General features: G+C 41.2%; 1 protein-coding gene across 1 annotated transcript; it reads right to left on the reverse strand.

Annotated features, from left to right (window-relative positions):
• Positions 1-3367: 3367 nt before the first annotated feature.
• Positions 3368-18278, reverse strand: LOC145396713 (uncharacterized). Its single transcript, XM_080270000.1, has 8 exons — positions 18263-18278; positions 16611-16738; positions 12963-13382; positions 10237-11836; positions 8787-9282; positions 7625-7803; positions 4388-4521; positions 3368-3691 (listed from the first exon to the last, which is right to left on the reverse strand). Exons 1-8 carry the CDS (start codon positions 18276-18278, stop codon positions 3368-3370), a joined length of 3297 nt encoding a protein of 1098 aa, XP_080126126.1.
• Between the last annotated feature and the right edge of the window lie 5957 nt (positions 18279-24235).

A 24235-nucleotide genomic window follows, 5' to 3' on the forward strand; every position in this document is an offset into this window, starting at 1 on the left:
CTTCTCATCATAGCCACACAGCTAGTGCCAGCCCCACATCCAGCACATAACATGTCTCCCAAATAACAAAACTCTTCCACAGACTCAAGAGACTCACCAGCAAGTTCAATCCTTTCATGCCTGACAATCTCCACCTGCTCTCCCCAACATGCTGCACAAATTAAATCAGCATTATCTCAGTCTACCTCTAATACCATTACATCTCTTATGCACCCACTTATCACAAACACTGCAGAAGATGGAATTACTTCTCTCACTCTTGTGGCAAACTACACATGGCCACTCTCCCTCTTCTTTAATAGTACCGCCACCAACCCCGTGTGTATTTGTACACACAAATACAAACAGTATACAAAGATGTGAAAATAATAAACCATGACTCAGAAACTATAGGAGCAACAATTTATTAAAGGTTTTCCCATATTTACTAGTATCTACACATAATGCACTGGTAAGGAGTATTATCCCTTCAATGGTAAGTATAAAAATAGAATACATCTAGGATATGGTTAAACTGATGTACAGTCTCCAAACATTACTTGGGAACAAATACTTTAGAAATGTACAGATATATAAATACTTGTACCGTGATAAGATCAGCTCAGTCAAGCAAGATATCAATGGTTGTGTCTTATTCAAACTCCTAATATTCTGGTGTCAGTTCATACCTTCAGTCTGGGTGGTTTATCCATCTTTTCATCCATCACCTTAACCTTTATTCCCCACCTTAACCTTTATTCCCCATTAGATGTACTTGCCTGGGGTTAGGCTCCTCAGTCCAGACATTTGATGGGAGAATGCGAGGTTCCTTGCTCCTTAGCAGTATTAAATCAGCAATATACCTGAACTACCTCTCAGATTTAATCTCAAATTATCCACATCCAGTTGGAGCACCTTAACTTACTAAAGGCTAGATCATCAGACATCTATTTGTTGGCTGTGGGAGTGTGGGTGTGGGGTTACCACCAAACATCAAATGGTATCCTAGATCACAGGAAACCACTTGGCTTGTCTTTTGGGGTAGAGCCACTTGAAGGCAATATTAACTTGAGTGAGTGGATACAATTTGATTGTTGTAACCTACTGCCATATGCTTAAACACTTAATCACAAAAAGGAAGGCCAGCCCCCTATCTTTTATGATAACTTCTGGATAATGTGATGACGATAGAATGTATTTTCCACACTCTCTATATCACTGCTGGCTACATTCTTTAATATGAACTGTAGAATGACAACTAAAAACCACAGACATCCATCTAAAAGTAGGGGATTGCCTTCACCATTTACAATTTAAGCATACACGCCCTAGATTAACTTACAGTAACGTGTAATGAGATAAACATTTAAACTGCCTGCTGTTATTAAGTATAAATTGAAATATAAATTACCTTCTCAGAGTAAGAAAGATCATTTTCAAAAGCAGTAATAAGCAGGGTCTAACTTGTATCTTTTAACAAGGTCCTGGTGTTGATGTGGACATACAAACATTCCTCAACTTGCTCCCTATCCCCTGAAAGGAGGATAGTGATCTGGAGATGAGCAGCTTCAACCTTCTGTCCATCAAAGTTCACATCCAGCAAGGGATCACAACAACATTACAACATTCTGCTACTCCCATTACATCACTAATATACCAGGCCACCTTGGGGAATAAATGGCTGATAATTTACCTGTTATTTCACTTTTCTAAACACCTACTTAACCACTTAAGCCTTTCAAAGTTATGATGTACTTTTTGCTCTTTTTTTTTCTGCCTGACAGTTTTACTCAACTTACGTGATTTTTTATTTTTCTAACTGCAGAATAAAACTGTCTGGAAGCAGAATGGATTAAGTCTTAGGCTGAAGGCTGCCTAGAAAATGCCTAATTTATCCTCATTATCAGTTGCCTAATTTCTCCCCATACCATGTGGAAGTGGAAAGCTTAAAGACAGTCTCCTGAATCTTTCTGAGGCTAGGAATCATGAGAACAAAAAAATCCTAAGGTAATATCTCCCCTTTCAGTACCACAGGAATTACAGTCAAGTATACCAATACAGCAGTAGCTGCAACATGAGTGCTGAGTGGTAGGATCATCACATCCCCTAACCAATATAAATGGGGTGTCCAGTCCCCCAACTTGTACCTCAAAGTTCCTTTTATGATAACATTTGGAGTATTTCTCTTCATCCCCCATATAATTCCCATTAACTTTGCTGCTAATGACATAGTTTGCCTTTACTTTTTCTATCTATCTATCTATCTATTATCCAATCCTACATTGCCCCATGAGGAGCGTAGGAGCCCAGGGATAGGCAGTTGGTCCCGACATTTAAGATGAAAGTGACCAGCCTCACTCATCCCTGAGTGGCATTACATTAGCAATCAACCCCAACCACCCCTTGGATATAATCCTTCACCGGCTCAATCCGACTGGAGCGCAATAATTACCCACTAAACCATCAGGCGCCAAAATCTGGCTATATGGTTACCACCCAGTGTAGTAAATGGTTTCCTGGTGTACAGGAAACCATTTGGCTTGTCACTCAGTGCAGAGTCACCCACAGGCAGAAGGAAGAGGATAGAATGAAGGAAGGAAAGACAGAAGAGGGAGTGTAAAGGTACCCGTAGGCAGAAGGACAAGGATAGAATGAAGGAACGTAAGACAGAAGAGGATGGAAAGAAAGAAGGATGGAGGAGAGGAAAGGGCAGACACCCGACAGCAGCACTACATCAAGTGAGTGGATGGTGAGTGCCCCCATCTACCACTATTGCTACCTCAAAATCATTTTATTCAGCTGTGGAGATACGTTTTCAGTGACAGGAGTTATGGTAAATGTAGCCTTCATTTATCCATGCACTGCTAGATGTCTGTCCTAAGTTTAATAAAATAATCTGGAGGTAGGAAGAATAAACCTACACAATACATCACCTGGATCATGGAGTTAACTGCATATAAACAAAATAGTTACACAGCCATGGATACCTTCACTTCCATTACATTATTTCCCTCTATACAGCTACATCACCAAACAATTTCCCTTCAAATACCAACCATACATTGCCTCTATCAAACTACTTTTCTTCCCACAGCAATATCAAACCACTTTCCTTTACACAGCTACCTCACCAAACCATTTGCCTCCACACCACTACATCAACAAACCATTTCTCTTCACATAACTATGGTACTTCCTTTCAAATGGCTACAGCACTAACAAGTTGCCTTCAGTTAGCTACATCACCAAACCATTTCTCTTCACAGTAACAAGTGCAACATGTTTATCTTCGTTACTCACCAGATTACACCACTCAACTTATGGGTGAGCTTGTAATGAGGAGGTTAAACCATATTTTCCTCCCTTATCTCCATCACACCATTTTCTTTCACATAGCAACTGGTGGCGAGTCTATGCCCAAAAGACTAAGGGCAATCTTCATGACAGCGTGTAATGCATGCAGGAGGTGTAGCCGTGCATGGGCCAAAGGGTGGAGGTGAGACAGGGATGGGTCAGAGGGCAGGACGTGGTGGCGGGCATAGTAGCGGCTGGTGCTGTGGGCCAGGCGGGAGAGGAAACGGGTAATTGTGCCTGTTTTCAGCTGTCCTGACCTTCCATCCTTTCCTCCTGCCCACTTGAGTAATTCTTGACCAGCAGCTTCAACCACCTCAGGCCATCGGATGACATAAGCCCATACGAGTGCCCACTCTTCCTAAAAAGGGAAGATCATCATCATCATCATCGTTTTTCTGACCATTTTTACTCCTCACCTCAGGATGGGGTAAGGTAGGATCCACACAACAATCATGGAGAAAATATGAAAGTGGGAGAATTAATGACAGCATGCTCACTCCAAAGTTGGTCTGTTTCCACCTGACAAAACCCACTCCCCCAACTTGAATACTACGACACGGTTGCATAAAATTTGATGAACTGTCTTTATAAGGTTAGAATGAGCTCATTAAAAGTAAAATTGACCCTCCAATCTGATAATACTTAGTCACTAGCTGAACTGAAAGGGGTTAGAGATCTTCAATGGATTAGAGCAAACGCACTATATAACGAAGCTCATGGCCTCAGCTCACTCCGACAGTTCCTGTACTAACAAATCAGATTTTTTATTTTCCCCTGGCTACTTCTACATTACAGAAATTTTATTAAACTTAGGACAGGTCTCTCTTACTGAAGGGGTTAATGAAGCCTACATCTAACCTTTCCAGTTTGAAAAGTCTCTCATAAACTAAACAGAATCACTGAAAACAAAAAAACAAAAACAAAAAAATGCCACCAACCTGAGGGAGTGAATTCCACTATCATACACAGCTCTTTCAGATTTCCAGCAGCTAGGACTGACAGTATAATTTTCTGCAGCTAAATTTCATACCGAGAATACCTTTAGTTAACTTACATCATGTCTGAGGAGTGAGAAGTCCAGCTGGTGGGGCTGAGGGAGTGGGGGCAACTCTCCTTGGCTTACGAGGTAGTCAAATGTTTCAAAGATTCCACAAAGACGTGAGTAGTTGTACAATATAAATGCCCATTCTGGTGAAGGAGAGAGCACTGATCCATAAAATGAAACAAGATCACAGAGATATTACATGCAGACATCATCATCATTATCATACCCATACCTCTTTTCCCACCAAAGGATGGGGTGAGGTAAGGTCTATGGAAATATGAATAAATAAAAAAAAATAAAGATGGGAGAAAATACATAAAGTGTGTCCAACTGATAAAGTGACCCACTCTCATTCACTCACCATTTATGCACCCAAGTGCAGACATGACACCATAAAAACACAAACTGCTTCCACACTGGTATTCTTTATGATGCTAATCAGTGACACTTTTCACTACTAAGACTGTTTCCACAGTCAAGTCTAGCAGCTATGGTGGTAAATGCACAGATCATTAACATAAGCATTATTAGAACAGTTACCATGGAATCCTTAGTGATCTCCTTTGCAACCTCACAAATATAGCTTACTATGTCTGACCTCCTCTTCAGTAAGATACAAATAATCAACTGTGGAATTTGCATTAAGTTTAGACATGGTAATTATTGGGAGTGAGTTAACGGCAAATGCTGCAAGTAGATTTATATGTTTGCGTTTAACCTTGGTGCGGCTGAAAACAATTTTTACTATACCCTAGCACAAAATTACATTACCACAGTTCCAAAACTTATCAACACACTCAAAAGCCACATTCCCTACAGTAACCTCCTCCTCAGCTGGCACTGAAGAGGAGCCTACATGGGGTGGGGCTGTGACCTTGGATGAAGCAGCTGCAGCGTCCAAACCTCCTCATATTCCCTTGCATCTCATCATGAGAAAGACCCTGTTGCAACCCTGGCAAGGCACTGTCTACCACAATGGGGTGTCAGTTCCCTGTGCAATGAAGGTACAGTATGGCCTGTCCTTATTATACAACTGGGACACGTTTTTTGAAAACCAATCATAAACAGTCATAACTGATCATATAAAGCTTGATCATATAATGAATTTAACCCGAGGCGTCCTGTCCACGTATCGGTACGTTGCAACATTTTGCATTTGCCAGTCCCGTTGACGTACTGGTACGTCGCGCAATTGCAAGGTCCGTAATTTGCACAATTTTCAATTTTCGTGCGTGATTTTTCGTATGTATACATGGGACACCTTCCTCTATTCCTCTACAAGATGCCAAGCAGGGACAATGTCTTACACCGCATAACCTCCCCCACCCCCCCGGATGCCACTGTCTCAGCAATTCACCTGTTACCAGTGACCTGGCCAATAAAGACATTCAGGGCCAGAGTGATTCCCCAATCGATGACAATGTGGAGGACAAAGTTTACATAGCATTAGAGGAAGAAACAGTCAGAAATGATGATCAGATAATGTGGCAAAAGAAGGTCAGGTATGGTGATGAGTTAGTGAGTGAAACAATGCTTATAATGCCTATATTACTGTTTGAAAACCAATACACTCTCGTACTACATATAAATTCGTACCAAGTAAATAAATAATACCGTTTATGAGTGGTGTGAAATAGTTACCCTCCCACAGAACTCATTTTCTTTGGTGCCAGCCTGTTAGAAAATCCAGTCAGGTAAGGAGGTACTGCTACCTGGATCGAGTATTTTAAACCTCAGGTGAGCGATTTCTCAATGAAATTTCGATGTTTCTCACCAAAGCAGACGTTTTAGCTAAAAAAAAAAAAAAAAAAAAAAATCGAAAATACCTCGGGATTGGGGGGGTGTCGGAGGTGTGAAATAGCTCGGGACGTGACGGGTTAAAGATGCAGCAAATGTATAAGCAAGAAAACACTTGTATAATGAAAAGGAGGTTATCATAAGGATCGCAAAAGTGAAGCATTATTGTTGAACAAGAAAAGGACCTAAATTCTTACTGATCATGTAAGTTAATGGTCGTATACCGAGTGACTGTATAACAAGGGTGTGTTGTACCTGTGGGATGGCCCAACAGAAACAGCTGCTTACCTGGGGTTGACTGGTCTGCTTGGTCAGAGTGACTGGCATTATGCAACAACAACAACCTCCTCCAGCTCTGGTTTTATGGTGACATGCTGGCACACTTATAAATGGCTTCATCTTACAATCTACTTTTCATACTACAGTACTTCATCTCTTACATACTGTACCCACAAGCCACATGCACCACAAATGAAGGCATTATTATTCTATGTCCACTTTACCTGAGCCTAAAAATGCCAACTCTCCATCTCTGAATGTTGTGCTGTACTACAGAACTAGCCATAAAGCACAGTATGGAAAGGAGCCAGACCCACTGAGCAACGTGAAATACCTAGTACCATAAACCAAAGCTGAAAAAGGAAAAAATCTCTGCCAAGTTAATGTGAATGAACTAAACCATCCCCTTTGCTGCACTGGCTATGGTACCTTACATCATCATCATCTGGACCTCCTTTCCTACCCTAGGGCAGGGTGAGGAGTACCAATGTCCAGACAGTCCACATTTGCCCAATCCAATGGGCCATGCTTCCATTCACTCATCATTCAAGCCCCCGGAATCCTGGCTCTATCAGATATGCCAAAAACATTCATCGTGTTCTGTAGTTTCACATATACGTATCCAACTGAGTCAATCCTGATGCTGCCACATTAAAAATGGGTGCCAAATCCCTGATCAGGCATTTCTCCTTGCAACATTCATCCAGCCAGCTTGATCTCTTGTCAGTTCCCTAGCCTCACCGACTTCCAAACCTCTCTTCCCAACACACTCATCCACCGTATCTCTCCACCTTCTCCTTGGCCTACCTCGCCTCCTCCCTCCTTCAAATTCGCTCAGATACACCTTTTTCACCACCCTATTGTTATCCATTCTCTCCACATGAACATACCATCTCAGTACACTCTTCGAATCTGGTGTCCACCGACTTCCTCACTCCACATCTTTCACAAATCACATTTTTTCGTATCCTATCCACCCTCTGCACTCTACATACATTCCTCAGCAGTCCCATCTCCACTGCTCTTACTCTTGACTATTCATTTTCATGCCACACCATAGTCTCACATCCATATGTTAAAGTTGGCACTAACATTCCTTCGTGTAAGCCTTGTGCAGCTGCACAGGCATATAAACAGGGTAACTGCATATATAACCAACACAATATATACCTTTGCTGTTGTGTGTATGTCCTCCTACTTCAACCTTGAGTGGAAAATGGTGTGACACTGAAAGCAACTGCAGTGTGGCACAGCTGGTTGCCTGTTGCCCCAGAAACCTGCACCATTCTTCACTCTCATCCTCCTCCTGCTTCCCTTCAGATGCTCGCTGCAGCTCTTCTAATACCAGCCTGGGAATGAGAAGAAGACTGTGTGAAGGAAGAGAAGGGAAGTGATGTTTTGAAGATGAAGGTTTAGAATTAATGACAAACAACCGTACGAGGGTCATGAGGGCAGATACCGGTAATCAACTTTTGCTGGCTCTAAATCTTCCCCAAGAATAAGATCAATGAACTAGCTCAGAGAAAGTGAGAGATTTGGGATAAAGAAAAAAATAAATAAATTACTGATATACTGTAGTATGTACAAATTAATATACAAGCATACAGCACACAATGTTATGATGAAACACTGCTGGTAGCTACAGTAACTACAACCACAATAACACTACTGTATATTATGATTCAATGAAAAATTTATTAAAACTAAAAGTGCAGCATATAATCATGTTCCAAAAGCAACATCATGGAAAACATTGCATGGAAAAGATATGGAGCAAAGAAAAAATTGCAAGTAAATACTTAGACTTAAGACTACTCCCAGCACAAAACATACCGGCATGCCTTAAAGGCTGAAAACAAGCTTTTGGTGCTAGACATAATAAAACAGAAAATCGCATCTCACGCTCGAGGGCTTAACAACTTCACTCCGATGACAATTTAATGGAATATGTATTGTTGCTACTACTAAAAGAACTGGAGGGGTTAGATATACTGTAGCCTTAATCACCATGGAATAAAATCACCTGGATATGGTAAGAAACAAAATTAAAAATACACCTACTGGTTGTGGAGTTAAACACTTTAATCAGATAATGTAGGCTAACTACTGTAACTTATTTCTTTAGCTAGTTATTTCTTGTTTCCTCCAGAAAATTTTATTCAGCATAATAAGCACCTCTAACAATGAGTTAATGGATGCTGTAGTCATCTAACCTATGCAGTAAACAAAAGTATATACCCTAAGGTGAGTTAAATCGTCTGGAGGTACCATGAATTAATGAAGATATATGTTTTCACAGTGAAAGGGTAAAAAATATATTAGCTAATGGTACCTGTGGTAGTCATGTGCTGTTGCAGTCCAAGGTTTGCCAGTCTTCTTGTCCATTACACCAGCACAATGACATTCCCACTCCTCCTTCACATTCTCTAAACAGCTACCAGTATTACCTCTGTTGCTAACCCTTTTCTTCATCCCTGCTTCTGCTGGTATAACTTTCAGGGAGATGATGTGCTTCATAGTCTTGTGTTCATGTTCTTCATTATATGAGTCTCCACTTCCATTACCAGTTTTTTGTTCATGTCCTCCATTCCATAAACTTAGCCTCTCATTCCCAATGTTGCATTTGTGTCCGTCCTTACACAAATCTACTCTTTCATTACAAGCTTCATTTACTCTGTTTTTCAGGTTTTTGTTTACTTCACACTGTTCTTTACATGGCATCGCTGTTTGCATGCCTGGCACACTGCTCTGCGAAGATTCTTTGCTATAACTGTCTCCTTCCAACTCCCACACCATCCCTCTCTCATCAGTCATGTATGAATCACCACCTGTCCCCCAGGAACTTTTTACATCAAACCTTTCAATGTCAGTAATTTGTGAATGATTTACTGTTGCTGCACTATACTTACAATCACTCCTGCTTCCTGCCAAAGATAAATTAACAAACATACCCCCAATTTCCCTTATGTTTTGACTTTCATCACCAGTTTCATTTACTCTATGCAATGTAGAACAGTTTCTATCAGCATCAATATTAATCTCATCTTCGTATGTGCTTTTTGTCCTGGGATGTTGGGTCTTTGGCTTGAGGTGTAAATCATAACCTGGATTCCATTTTTTATCATCCTCTCCCTTAGGTTTGATGTATAGAAGGTTTCTCGCACATGCACTAGACTTGCTGAATGTTCCTACTGAGCCCTTCCTGAGATTCCGGTACTTCTTAAGCAATACTTCAAGATTCTCGCATGCTTCACTCATCTGCTTTAACCTGGTATTCAAGTTATCCTTTTCCTTTGCTGTCTTAGCTTCTGCTTTCCCTTTTACAAGTCTCTCATCATTTTCAATACCAGTACTTCTATACTTCTTCAAGAACTTACACAACTCATCCATTTGTAAGCATTCTCTTCCCTTAGTCTTTGTACGTCCCTTCCCATTCTTTAATTCTTTTGCCCCTATTTTTCCATGCTGGGTTATAACTTTCCTCTTCCCTGCTCTATTCTGCTTACTCAAATCTGGAGTTCCTCTTGTGCCCAATGTCTTTTTATTCTTCTCCATACCCCAGAGTAATGTCTCCTTCACTATTTTAGGTTTATGTGCTGCTATTTCTGCCAGTTCTTCTAAGATTTCTTTTTCCTCAGCCTTTCCTGGTTCTGCATCCTTCTGTAAATTTTTCTTGTTACCTTTTCCTTCCTTTTGTCCTTGTTTACCTTTTCTTCTTTTTGTATTCTGTTTAACCCCCTCTCCATCATCTTCATCTCTCTCTTCCTCTTCTCCTTGTTTACCTTTCTTTCTCCTCTGTATCTTCTTCTTAACCTCCACATATTCTGTCACTGACTTTCCCGCGAGAATGCTCTCCAGCCCCACCTCCATATTCTCTGTGGGCAAAATGTACTGCTGTGACTCTGCTCTCTCTGCTTTGGTAAAATTGGGCTGCAGTATCCATGGGGCTACCTGGGGGTCCTGAGACTGTGCTAAGGGGAGTGCTGGGGAGTCAGGCCATGGGAAATCCACTGATGTGTGGCTCTCTGACTTCAGAGAAAGGTTTTTCTCTTCCTCTGGGATGGATTTTTTAGGAGATTTAGGATCATTAGGACTCTTGATGCCTACAGAGATAGAAGCCTCAGGAAGTTTAAGAGGTGAATGACTGGGGATGGAAGGATCCTGCAAAACAGATTTTTGGTTATCTTTAACATCAGATTCCTGCAAATCAGATTTCTGCACATTTTCAACACTGAACAAATCAGATTTCTGTTTATTCTGAACGCTGTCATCCTGTATATCGGATCTCCATGTATTTTTCACATCTGAGTCCTGTAAATAATATTCCTCTTTATTTTTCACATCAGAGTCCTGTATATAATATTCCTGTTCATTTCTAACAGAATGGTCAAGTACATCAAGCTTCTCTGCACTTCTGTGGTTTGTGGAGCCAGATTTACTGGACATTTCAGAGTTAATGAAATTAGGAAAGAGAGTTTTAAATCCTGGAGATTCTGAATATGCAGGCAATGAGCTCGTTTTACTTAACAATCTTTGGTTCTCGAGACTTAGCATCTCTTTGTTCAAGAAGTCAAACTCAGACTTTAGGACTGGGCACCATTCACTGAGAGGTGGGTTGTATCCTTCATTTTTGGTATGGGCATTTCTCTTTTTCTTTTTCCTTTTCTTTTTCTTCCTTTCCTTCATGAGCTGCTTCACTCCTCCACCTTCCCACTCCATTATCTCTTTACCTTCCAGATCTATCTCATCTATAACTTCAACATTCATATCTTCCCAATCACTGTCTTCCCAGTTTGTGAAAGCCATACTGATCTGTTCTTCAGTCTTCCTCTGTTTATCAGTATCTTCAGTGTCACTCTCTCTTTGCTCAGCTATCAGATTAATTTTCATGCTCCAGTCCTCATGACTTCTCTGTTGCTCCTCCTTTATCCTCTCCTTCTCCTCCTCCTGCTGTCTCTTCTTCTTCTCTTCAAGAAGCAGCCTTTCTTCCACCTCAGGCTGCAGACAAACTCGACCTTTGTGGAAGCGAACCAACCGAAGAAGGTGTGTGGCCAGGACCAAACTGCGGAGGGTGGCAATACTGTCTTCAGCCCTGGCTTTCAGGTTTGCTTCTGCTTTGGCCATGACAGTATCTTGTTGGGCTTCTAATCTGTCCTTTCCTTCAGCACTAGCCTCCAATTTTGTATCTGCTACAGCCATCTTGCTATCTTCTGATGGTGTACCTAATTTCTCCTCGCTTTCAGTACTTTGGTTATCTTCCACACCAAACCCCACTCTGTCTTGCTCCTGAGATTCTATGTTGTCATCCTCATACCACAGTTTTGCCTCTGCTCGAGTACTGGTGTTCTCTTCAAGTCCATGGCAGGTAACATTTAAAATGATCTGGGGACAAGATAGACATAAGAATGACCTGAGAACTAGTTGTCACTGTCACTTATATTTGTAGTGAGACCTCTTTAAAGGCTGCCACTTTTATGTTCTTTTCTGAAATTAGGCAGAGAGTAAAGAACAGAAACTTGTCTAATAAAGTTCCATTGCTCTCTGTATAGATGATTTGCCAGTTTCCCTGTTTTGAAACACGTCAGTTATACTAATGATCGCCTCTACTGTACCTACTTACTGACAGATTCACAGTTAAACTCACTAGGCCTATATCAGATTAACTGAGGGAAGACCTACTCTAATATAAGTCATGGATAAGTTTGCTTTCACAGTGTACTGACTTTAAGTGGATAGGTCTACACCAAATTATGGGCCAGGATGAAATGAAAAAATTCTCAATTGAATCATGCACCTCTGAGACACATTAACTAAAGCCATATATAAAAATTTCATGCTTGGTATAATAATAAAATATTGCAGAGAAAAGAAATGTGTACCATTATACTGTACATATCAATTAACATCATCATCATCTAATCCTGTGTTGCCCCATGTGGAGTGTATGAACCCAGGGCTAGGCAAGTTGGTCCTGACATTTAAGGTGAGAGTGACCAGCTTCACACATCCCTGAATGCCATTATGTAAGCAATAAACCCCAACCATCCCTCGGATAAAACCTGCACAGGCTCAGTCCAATTAGAGCGCCTTAAGTACCCACTAAAATACCAGGCGCCATAACACCTATAATGACCAAAAATATTACAGCTAAGCACCGGTTATTCTCGACTATACTTTTGTTGTATCGAATGGTATCTGAATGGGGAGAATACAGTGTGGCTGGATTCAAATGTCTAATAAACGCAACGGCTAAAATAGCAAAATCTGATATAGAGGCGATACTGCCTCGCCTACAGTCACTGTGTTCACCTGACATAACTGAGCCACTCCCAAAACTTGAATACTGTACTAAGCTGCTGTTGCATGAAATTTAATGAGCCTTAGATTATGAAGTAGGAATGAGTTTCCAGTTCACATTCCAATCTAACTACACTTGGCCATCAAACAAGTTGAAAAGGGTAAAGGATTTTTGTCAGACTGGAACAAATACACTACAGGCAACACCCACCTGGTCCATGATTTTGGTGGCTCCATAAGCGTGACCAGTGCGAACCAGCTTTGAAAATGTCTCCTGCATCATCTGGGCTCGAGCTAGGAAGATATGTAGAACCTCCTTGCTCCTGCTCCTGTTCTTGTCTCTTCTGTCCTTACCACAGTCCTTGAATCCCTCTTCGTCTTGCCTCTCACCACTGCCCTTGTTCATACCCTCTTCTCCATTCTTGTTCATATTCCCTCCTTCATCCTCTTTCAAGCTCCCTACTTTGTCCTTGTTCATGTTCTCTCCCTTGTCCTTGTTTATTTGTTCTTCCTGGTCCTTGTTCAAGCTTCCATCCTTTTCTCCATCAAGGCCCCCATTCTCTTCCTCAACTCCCGACAATGTCAGCCGAGATATAGGAACTCTACACTCTGATACAGCTTCTCGTACCACCTGTCAAATTTAAACAGTGATGTAGTTTAGTTAAATCAATAAATATATGTACCTAGGTACTTTGTACTGAATGTTTTACTATCAAAATACATCACACTAACTCCTTTTCACATCTACATGGAGAGGGAGGATTTAAAGCAAGGCCACTCAAATCCTAACTCTAAACCCATTCACTATTACTGTTGTTTTTTCTGAACAGTTATACAGCTTTATCCTGCGATGGGAATCCTTATAAAGCAAAGGGTTAATTTTAACTAAAGCTACTTTTAATCACAATTGTCTATGATGCCATACTCCCTAACGTATTTCCTTTGACATGATGGGCATGGTAAACAGTATCCACCACCACCATCACCAACATCATCACCAATATCATCATGAATAAATAAATATATAAATAAATGGGGTGGATATGATACAGAAACAATAAAAAAGGGTTAAAAATAGAAGTATCAGTGATGTGCCTGGTAATAAGAGTTAAACAATCATTCACATATCATTCAAGTCTTCAAAATCTTGGCTCCAGTTTACAAGCTATTTTTTTCTAACACACCAAAAGTACCGTAGTTTCTGCCTTCAATATTTACTGCTTCAATCAAACACTTTTTTTTTTTTTTCTTTATTATTATTATTATTTTTTTTCATATTAAGCCACCACCTGGCAATTTTATTCAGCTTGAAGGATATGTCTTGTAGTGAGGGTGCCACTGAAGGCTATTTTTAACCTATTCAGTTTTTAAAAGTTTTCTTCAGGTGAATAAAATCAAATAATGGAGGCAAAAATCATTCATTCATTCATTCATTCATTGCCAGACGCCATGCATCCCAGATGGGGTGGCCAAGGGCTTAGAGTTAAATGTTTTACAGAGAGGGGCACTAATCCTTCACCAACCCCACTTAACCATCAATGCTAAAATGAACCTACCTAAACATTCTATGTTCATGCAGTCCCTGAACATGGCTACACATAAACACATCAAGCAATTCCTGTTTAGTTACATAATTCATACTCTTGCAACCTACTGCAGAGTCCATTAGAAATCTCTTAATCACTACATTTTTTTTCAGCTCAATTATCATCATCCTAACCTTATTTTCCACTAATATATGGAGTGGCTAGGAACCAAAAACAAGAAGGTGAAAGAATTGTAGCTGTGAGAGCTATCAACAGAGTGCCCAGTAACACGGACCATACCGGTACATCCATACATCAGTTCACTCATTATCCATGCCTTCAAAATTCTCAGCTCCATTCCACTGACACCAGCCATTACCATCAGTTATACAGCTGCTCTACCAATTAATTTTTAACAGCTTTATCTCAACCATTCACTATCCCCATTCCATTTTCTATCCCCATTTCATTCTCTTGTGAAATGATTACAAAAGTTATGATGAAAAAGAATTATGATACTTCATTTTTATTCCCTTTTCTATCTATCTATCTATCTATTGCCAGACGCCTCAATCCCGTTTGGGGTGGCCACAAACAAATCGCCTCCAAGTCGCCCTGTCCCCCGCCATTTCACTGCCCTGCTCCCAACTCACACCCCCCTCTCTCATATACCTCTCCACCCCATCCCTCCATCTCATCCTCGGCCTCCCCCTCCCTCTTCCCCCCTCCACCTCACTCACATACACTCTCTTCGTCAGTCTTTCACCCTCCATCCTCTCCACATGGCCAAACCACCTCAGTGTGTTCCTCATAACGCTTCCTGTCACATCCACATCAACACCACAACGCTCCTTTATATTCTCATTCGTCAGCCTGTCTCTCCATGTGACTCCACAGGCTCCTCTTAAATAACTCATTTCCACTGCTCTCACTCTTGACTTGTGTCCTTCCAACAACGTCCAAGCTTCACTTCCATACGTTAGAGTTGGTATCACAATACTGTCATGTAGTAACTTTTTCACTTCCATGCTCACTTCCCTGTTTCTTATCACTGCTTTCAAAGAACCAGCAACTTTTCTTCCCTGCTGTACCCTTTCAAGCACTTCACCCTCCAAACCTCCATCCTTACTCATCACACTACCCAAGTACTTAAACGTACTCACATTTTCCAATTCCTCACCATCCAACCTCGCTGTACATTCACTGACTTCACCTCTCTCAAAGACCATCACTTTACTCTTCCCTACATTCACCTTTAGATTCCGTTTCTTACACACTCTCCCAAACTCATCCACCAAGCCTTGCAGCTCCCCTTTGTCTTCACTCAACAACACAGTATCATCTGCAAACAACAGTACAGGGAGTTTCCAAATACTATCCTCTCTCACCAGGGACACTCCAACATCCACTACCCTACCTTGTACCTCTTTTTATTACCCCATCCATGTACAGATTGAACAATCATGGAGACATGACACATCCCTGTTTCAACCCAACTTTCAAAGAGAAAAATTCACTTAGTTCACCATCCACACGCACTGCAGCCTTCGCACCATCGTACATACTCTTCACAGCATTCAACAACTTCCCATCTACTCCATATATTCTTAACACTTTCCACAATCCTTGTCTATCCACCCTGTCATATGCTTTCTCCAAATCCATGAAAGCTGCATACAACTTCTTTCCCTTCTCTAGAAACTTTTCCACTAAAGATCTAAGAATGAATATCTGATCTACACAACCTCTTCCCTTCCTAAAGCCTCCCTGTTCTTCTCCAACTAATTTTCTATCTATCTATCTATAGCCCGACGCCCTAATCCCTCAAAGGGTGGCCGCAGACAAAACGCCTCCAAGTCACTCTGTCACCCACCATTTGACTCCCCTCCCCCCAACTCACCCCCCCCTCCCTCATATACCTCTCAACTCCATCCCTCCACCTCATCCTCGGTCTCCATAAAATTCTTTTTCTGTAAAAAGTATTGTAAATGTCTACTTGCATAAAACAGGGCAATGGTGCAGTTACAATTTCTCAACTGATTATTCTGTTCACTACCTGGTTCTCAAGTTGAAAAATATCATTCTTCACTTCCTACATAGTAACTGTTTAACATAACTATTTAACAGAGTGAATTTGCTAGAATAATTACTTAAAGTTTACATATACTAGTCTTGAGATATAAGAGACAATACCATTATGAGCATTCAAATACTAAGTAACTAGCTACATGTGTTGGGCTGACCTGATATTGAGCAATCGATAATACTGAACACTACTGTACGTTGCAGAACAATATATATACTATATAGTATCTATAATGTTACCACCACACCTGGAGGCTGTGCTGTGAGGGGTGGTCTAGGAGCCGAGCAAGTGGTGTGTCTGACGGTGTGGCTTCCCGTAGTGATGCACTCCGCAGCGGAAGGATGATGTCTCCCTCACTCACATGCTCAAACTCCACTGAATAACAAGAATTGGTAAAAGTATGAGCACAAAAATGGCACAAGATCAGTTTTACATGGTGAAATAATTATACCCATATACAGATACCTGGTATGTTGGTTATTCAGAACAGCCAACAGTTTCAACCCAACTTGGACCCTCTTCAGGTATGGATGTGGACAGAAATCATGACACTCTTACAAAACAGTCTTCACTAAAATATGCCACACTTACCTGTACAGTACTAAGCATTCTGCTGTATAATATCTTCATTGGAGTGCAGTAAAAAAAAAAAAAAAAAAAAAAAAAATGCACATATTGTAGCCAAAGAGACAAAGAAATTTCTGGAACTGAAACTGACAGTATCATATAGGTGAGAGAGGTAGTATACTGTGTTAAGGAGGAGCAGTACGAAAAAAAGGAAGAACGAAGATAAGGAGTGCATGAAGAGAATGAGATTCAATGACAAACTGTCCCGGCACTGGGGATTCCCAGAAGGAAGGATAGCATGGAATGTTAATGATGAAAAATACACTAACACATCCAGTATACATGATACTGATATGCAGTGATGACAGGAGGCTGCACAAATAAACATGTATAGCTTGCTATATCTCACTTGGGAAGAACTATACAATTAACCAAGGCAGTATTTTGTTTTCTGCTTTGCTTACTAGTACATTCATTAAGTACAAAAACTTCATTTAATATAATGGTGTGTACGGGATACTTTCATACTGTGGCACCAATATAAATGGGTACTCCACCCATCCTCAAAAGAAAGGATGGTAGGGTCCAGGAAAAGGGCAACTTCAACTTGTAGTCCACACACATCCAGGTGAGCCTGGGGCCACAACAACAACAACAAAGTACCATACCAACAACGTCAGAATACAAAGCCACAAAAATAAGCACATCTTTCTTTAGAACACAGTACCCGATTTCTACTTCAAATCTCATTGCTATAGACACAACAAATACAGTACATCAGATTTTAAAAAAAAAAAAAAAGTGGAAGTCTTTCCATCTCACCTCTCCTTGCCACTGATCTGAATACAGAGATCAATTTCCAGCTCGGGTCCTGCCCCACCACACACTGCAGAAAGCTCTCAGCAAAGACCTTTACCACAAAATCTTCCATGAGAAAGGATGGGAGTCTGGAAGAGGAGTGATTATTGGATGAACTGTATAGGAAATGGTAAGCAGTTACATTCTATTTAATATCAATAATGTCTGCATAAGTAACAGATATGAAAACATGAATGTGCCACGTGCAGCAAAGAAATAAGAAAGGAGCACCAAGAATACAGTTTTGTGTTATCATCACCATGACCATTTTTTCCTTCTAAAGATAAGATGAAGTAGGGCCAAAACACAAGGAATGAAAAAGCATTAAAGCATGAGATACCAACAGCATGCCCAGTAAAATGAGACACACAATCCTTCACACAATTCAGGCTCCCAAAATCCTGAGTCCACTCTAAACACACATAACCATTTGCACATTTCATCTTGTGCACTACCAGTACAATATTAATTTACCTCTGTTCACTGCCATTTTGCCGGTTTCTAGATGTCTTGCAAAATACTGAATACATTTTAGTGGTGTCATCAGGTGTCAACCCTCGGGGCGTGGTGTTTGGAGTTCTTCCTGTGTATGGTAGACGGTGCATGGTGGACTGCTATGGGTATTCAGACATCTGGCAACAAAAAGACGAATAACTTTAATAGTAGTATTTAAACAAATGTAGCTACTGGTACTTATGAAAGGATGGTAGTAAGATCTATCTACTACTATCTATCTACTGCCAGACGCCATAATCCCGTAAGGGGTGGCCATTTGACTTTGAGTTAGTTGTTTTACGATCAGCAGAAAAACTGAAATGCAATGCTAACTTCCCCCACACTCATACTCAAGAAACACAGCAAGAAACTAACTCCATCATCACAGATTCAATTACGTATTATACCTTAACAGTCAACCCCTTCACTCTAAGGATATACAGTACTGTGTTATTATTTTTGCCATGTTCAGATAGCTTTGTTCAAACTAAGAGAGACTTTTTGAACTTGAGGTTACATACAGCCTTTAAAGACAGACAGATAAACTATGTCAACGTTAAGAATGGAGAAAGCCTAAGTTCAGCATTGCGGGGTGTGGCTTTCTCAGACAGGTTAGGTCCCATTAGGTTTGGTTTGCCTATTATTCATAAATAACCCTTTGAACTGTACCAAGCTTAGGACCAATGTAGGCCTATGCTAAGCTTAGTACTTTACTGAAAGATGCCAAGCTGAAGCTACAACTGAAGAAAGGCTTCTTCAGCTGGCAGATCCTAAAATCTTGAAAATCAGAGACAAATTCTGCCCACACTGTGCTTGGAATAATCAGGTTATTATTGGTACTTTCTGTGGATGTTTTATATTTAAAATACCTACCTACTTATTCAGTCCCCCATTTTCTCCGATCTTCGAAGCTCTTCCCACTTTGTGTCGAAATTAAAGGTCATCGTGTGAAATATCGTACCTCAATAACTTATGACAAAACTGAATCATGAACTGCACTGAAAGCCATCGTAAAACCCAGGGTTCATGTCCAAAACAAGTTAATGTAGGTCTGAAACTGCAAAGTTACCCGTGACCCAATTTCCCACTGCTCTAGCCTATAGATTTGTTTGGTGTTATTTCTGGCTCACACCCAACAACACTGAAACTGATAAGCTCATCAATTACTTTCAGTTGGGTTTCATTTCGACATTCAGTTATTTTTGGTAAAAATTTTGGCATCATACAGCCTACATGAAGCTTACTTTATGGTAGGATAAAGCTTAACCACCGTCATAAATCATTTATTGCAGAAAGCTGCTGTAAATTTTATCCTAAATTACCGGTAGCTTTGAAACTAGCCTATGAACAATGTACTTTGGTTAACAAAATAACTGCGGTACGGCATATGCAAGTTAATCCATAGTTATTAATACATCGGTACCGCTGACATCTTTTCAAGAATTAAGTATTGTGTTGGCTGGGTACATCCACATACATATAATATACTAAACTCTACAAACTTCCTCCTATCACGCCCTACTTTGGGAGTATTTTTGTCTTCTGCTGTTTTGTTGACAGCTCACATGTTTTTTTTTTCCCTCGTAACGTCCTGTCTCATTTTGGGGAGGTAACATTAATTCTTATAGTGCAAGCAAAGTTTACCAATATTTAGTCAGATAATTAAAAGACATAGTCAGAAAGAGAAAACTTATCTAAATCTGGCCTTATTTATAAAAACACACAAAACTTGCATCAACTCCCGGAAACCTAGATTCGAGATTACAGAAACGCTTTAGTATTTTTTTCTTAGTTTACCATAGACTTTTTCATTTTCTCTGTTTGCAAAATCATAGAAAACCTCTAACGTTTTGGTAAGCTATTATAAAACTGAAGTGCTGAAGTCCTCGAAATTGTGAGTTTTCGGCTGATGTGTATTTTATTGTGATGAAGTGAATCGAATCTAAGAAATAAGAAGAGAAAGGAAAGTGTGAAAAAAAGGCTCTGTCAGCAGTCTTCTATAAAATGAATGAAGCATATACAAGTATTAATTCATCGCAAGCCGTCGCAAGTTTTTGGCTCCATTCCACAGTTATCCATCAGTAAGTTATTTTCTGCATGTGAAATCAAGCGATAGTTTAAACTCCAATTTAGTTATTAGTAAAGGCCTGATTGAGGGCCAGTGTCCAGGAATACCGTTTTTTCTGGAAAGAGGAACGTGGTTACCTTGCTTTGCAATAATATGGTAGCTTTTTTAGGGGCATTAGTAAGCAACAGCCATTGATTCAGTCTTAACCCATTAGCTCCCAGGATTCTTCCGTGAGGGATACTGCTGGAAGGGTACTAAGCGTACCGTCCTCAGATTACATCGGCCAATGCTCGCGAAGCTCAAGGGTCCCTACCACGGGGTTCCCCTCGTTAGTAACCTGTGAAAATGCCGATCCTTCCTATATTGAGGGCACTGGGCGTAAATGGGTTAAAACAGACTTAAGCTCTCAAAATTATGGTTTCCTATATATTGACATATTTCCCCCTTACCCGGAAGGTTTGCAGGGGAGGGGAGGGCGTAATTTCTCTCAGAACTGATACTTGATGCATTAAAGCAATAAAAATATCAAAATTCACTTTGTCTGTTTTAATCAAATAAATACACTAATACGAGCAAATGCAAGTGCAACGAGATATTTACTGCAAATATTTTAGTAACCAGCAATGCTTTTATTACAAGTTATCATTAGTTTGCCGAAAACAGGAGAGCGTGTGCCCCCATACCCTCCTGAATCCGTGCCTGGTTGATGTTCAATATTATAACGTTGAATTTTTCTGCTGAATGACAGTTTTATATAAGTCAGGGAAGAATCTCATTAACTTGCAGATACCAAAGCAGAATGATGATGATGATGATGATGACGACGATGACGATGATGATGATTATGATAGAGATAATGATGATGATGATGCTGTAACTCATCTTAGTGTCTTTAATTCGTTGCTTCCTCCACATGTTCGTAGTGAAGAGATCAGTGGAGGATACAAGTCGTGAACCTTTTAAAAATTGAAGTATTTCCCGTTATTAAACAAAAAAAGTCTGAATTAAGGTAACAATTATAAACCAACTATAAGCACATAAAACTAGTCCCACTCCACAACAGGAAAGTTAATGAAACCTTGGCTTGTATTCTGCTGATTATGGAAGCTCCCAAACACCTCTTCCTAAGCGAATTAGTCTGCTTATTATAATTAAGTTACTACCATTTTATGTCCTGCTTAAATCATTCCAGTATCGCCATACACCTCATAAGTAAGGTACAAATTATATTAACCGGTCGGATCCAGAAATAAATCGCTGAGGAGGTGCTAGGGAGCCTCCTTAACCTAGTAGAATACGAACCCTGGAGGCTGGTAGGAAGCGTAAATAATAGGTTACAAAAAAAAAAAAAAAAGTCCAAACAATATCATAGTCAAACCCAAATCCGGTTTCTGTAACTCTCCCGGTTGCTAGGTAACGCTTTCGAATATGACCACTGTCTCCTCCTCCTCCTTCTCCTCTTCCTCCTCCTCCTCCTCCTCTTTCTCCTCCTCCTCCTCCTCCTCTTCCTCCTCCTCCTCCTCTTCCTCCTCCTCCTTCTCTTCCTCCTCCTCCTCCTCCTCTTCCTCCTCCTTCTCCTTCTCCTCCTCCTCCTGAAAAAAAGCCGTGCATCTCCCACTCATGGCAGAAGCTGTGGACAAAAAAAAAAAAAAAAAAAAAGGAAAAAGGAAAAGAAAGAAAGAGTTGGCCACATTTGCTGGGATTTTTTTTTTCTTTCTGATTCTCACTGGGGACAAGAATCAGAGGATAAAGTTCAGGTACAAAATGATGCAAATTTTGCTGTTGTTGGTGGTGGTGGCGATAATGATAATGATGATGATGGTGATATTGAAGATGACTATAATTATGATGAGGATGAGGATGAGGAGGAGGAGGAGGAGGAGGAAGAGAAGAAGAATCCGTGACATCTAAGTGATCCCTTTGAATTCGCTTAGGTGAAGAAAATCGTGTAATCTGAATCAGAGAGAGAGAGAGAGAGAGAGAGAGAGAGAGAGAGAGAGCTCATTTAAGAGGTAATTAGTCTCTTGATTTATTTACTTCCAATCCCTTAGTTCACCGATTTAGTTCTAATGAGGAGGAAGAGGAGGGACGAAGAGAGAGGAGAGGAAGGAGGGAACGAGAGGAAGAGAGGGGAGGAGGGAGGAAAAGAGAGGAAGAGAGGAGAGGAGGGAGGAAGAGAGAGGAAGAGAGGAGACGACGTAGGGAAAGAGATGAAGAGAGGAGAGGAGGGAGGGAGGGAAAGAGAAGAAGAGAGGAGAGAAGAAGAGGGAAGCAGAAAGGAGAGGAGAATGGAGGTAGGGGGAGAGAGGAAAAGAGGAGAGAGGAGACGAGAAAAGAGAGTGAATTGGAGAAAAGGAAGAAAGAGAGGGCAGTGAAAGAGCAGTGAGAGAGAGAGAGAGAGAGAGAGAGAGAGAGAGAGAGAGAGAGAGAGAGCCTCCACACCACATGTTGCTTAATGTTCTCTCTGCCTTAATACTTACAGCCCTACCTTACTTAACTAATTGCCTGCCTACCTACCTACCTACTTACCTGCCTACCTGCCTACCTATCCACCTACTTACCTACCTACCTACTTACCTATCTAATTTCTCCTCCTTCTACCTACCTACTTTTCTGCTTACCCACCTATCCATCTACTTACCTACCTTCCTTCCTACCTACCTACCTACCTACCTACTTACTAACCTTCCTACCAACTTACCTGGGAACTTACCTAACTGCACGATTTTTCCACCTGTCAAGCCTTCCTCTCTACCTACTTACCTCCGTACCTACCCTACTTATCAGCCACCTACCTACCTACTTACCTACTTAACTACTTACCTACCTATCTACCCTCTCTCCTACCTACCCACCTACCAACCTACTTTCTCTACCACATTCCTATTGCCTACTTACCTACCTACCTACTTACCTACCTACCTACTAATTTACCTATGTCTGCCACCATTCCTACCCTTGTGACACCATACCTACCTACCTACCTACCTACCTTTCCCACGTCATACTTACCACCTACCTACCCTTCTGCCTTCCTACCCTCTAAGTCTCCCTACCTGCCTGCCTAACCCTGTCTTCCCTACCATCTGTCTAACTCCTATGGCTTCCTGCATCCCTCCTACCCTATCTGCCTAACCCCTATGTCTGCCCAACCTTATCCTGCTAACCGCCTACACCTCTACCTGCCTAACCACTGTACTTACAATCTGCCTACCCCTACCTGCATGCCTCTTGTTCGTATCCCTGCCGTCTGCCTGCTTCTATCTACCTATCCCTACCAGTCTACCCCTCTATTGATCCTGCTATCCTTATAACTGCCTACCCCTGTCTGCCTGCATCCTTACTACCTTGCTGCCTACCCCTCTGTCTGCCTACCCCTCTGTCTGCCTACCCTATCTGCCTATCCCCTGTATCTGCTTGTTAACCCCTGCCTGTATGCCTCTCCCCTGCCGTTCCTCGATCCTGCCTACCCCCTTCCCTTATAATCTGCCATCTCCCTACCCTTGTCACCCTACCCCTTCTACCTATTCCTGTTTGCCTACTGCCTGCCTGTCCTTTCTGCCTGTTCCCATCTGCCTCCTGCCTGCCTATTTCCTTTGCCTATCTCTCTCTCCTGCCACCTGCCTATCCCTTCCACCTATCCTTATATTCCTGCCACCTGCCTACCTCTGTGCCTACCCCTATTCTCGTATTTCCTATGGCTGCCTCCCCATATGCCTGCCTGCCACCTGCCTACTTCTCTGCCTATCCCTACATGCCAATCCCCTATAGCTGCCTCCCCCTATGTCTGCCTAGCACCTGCCTGCCTGCCTGGAGCGGTCCAACAGGTAGGCAGGAGAGTAAATAGTTCACCTTTAACACCAGGTATCAATACGACCCACAGC

The sequence above is a fragment of the Coenobita brevimanus genome, chromosome 39, assembly GCF_032717465.1.
Source record: "Coenobita brevimanus isolate Jiangsu-jjx chromosome 39, ASM3271746v2, whole genome shotgun sequence".
Classification (NCBI taxonomy): Eukaryota; Metazoa; Arthropoda; class Malacostraca; order Decapoda; family Coenobitidae; genus Coenobita; species Coenobita brevimanus.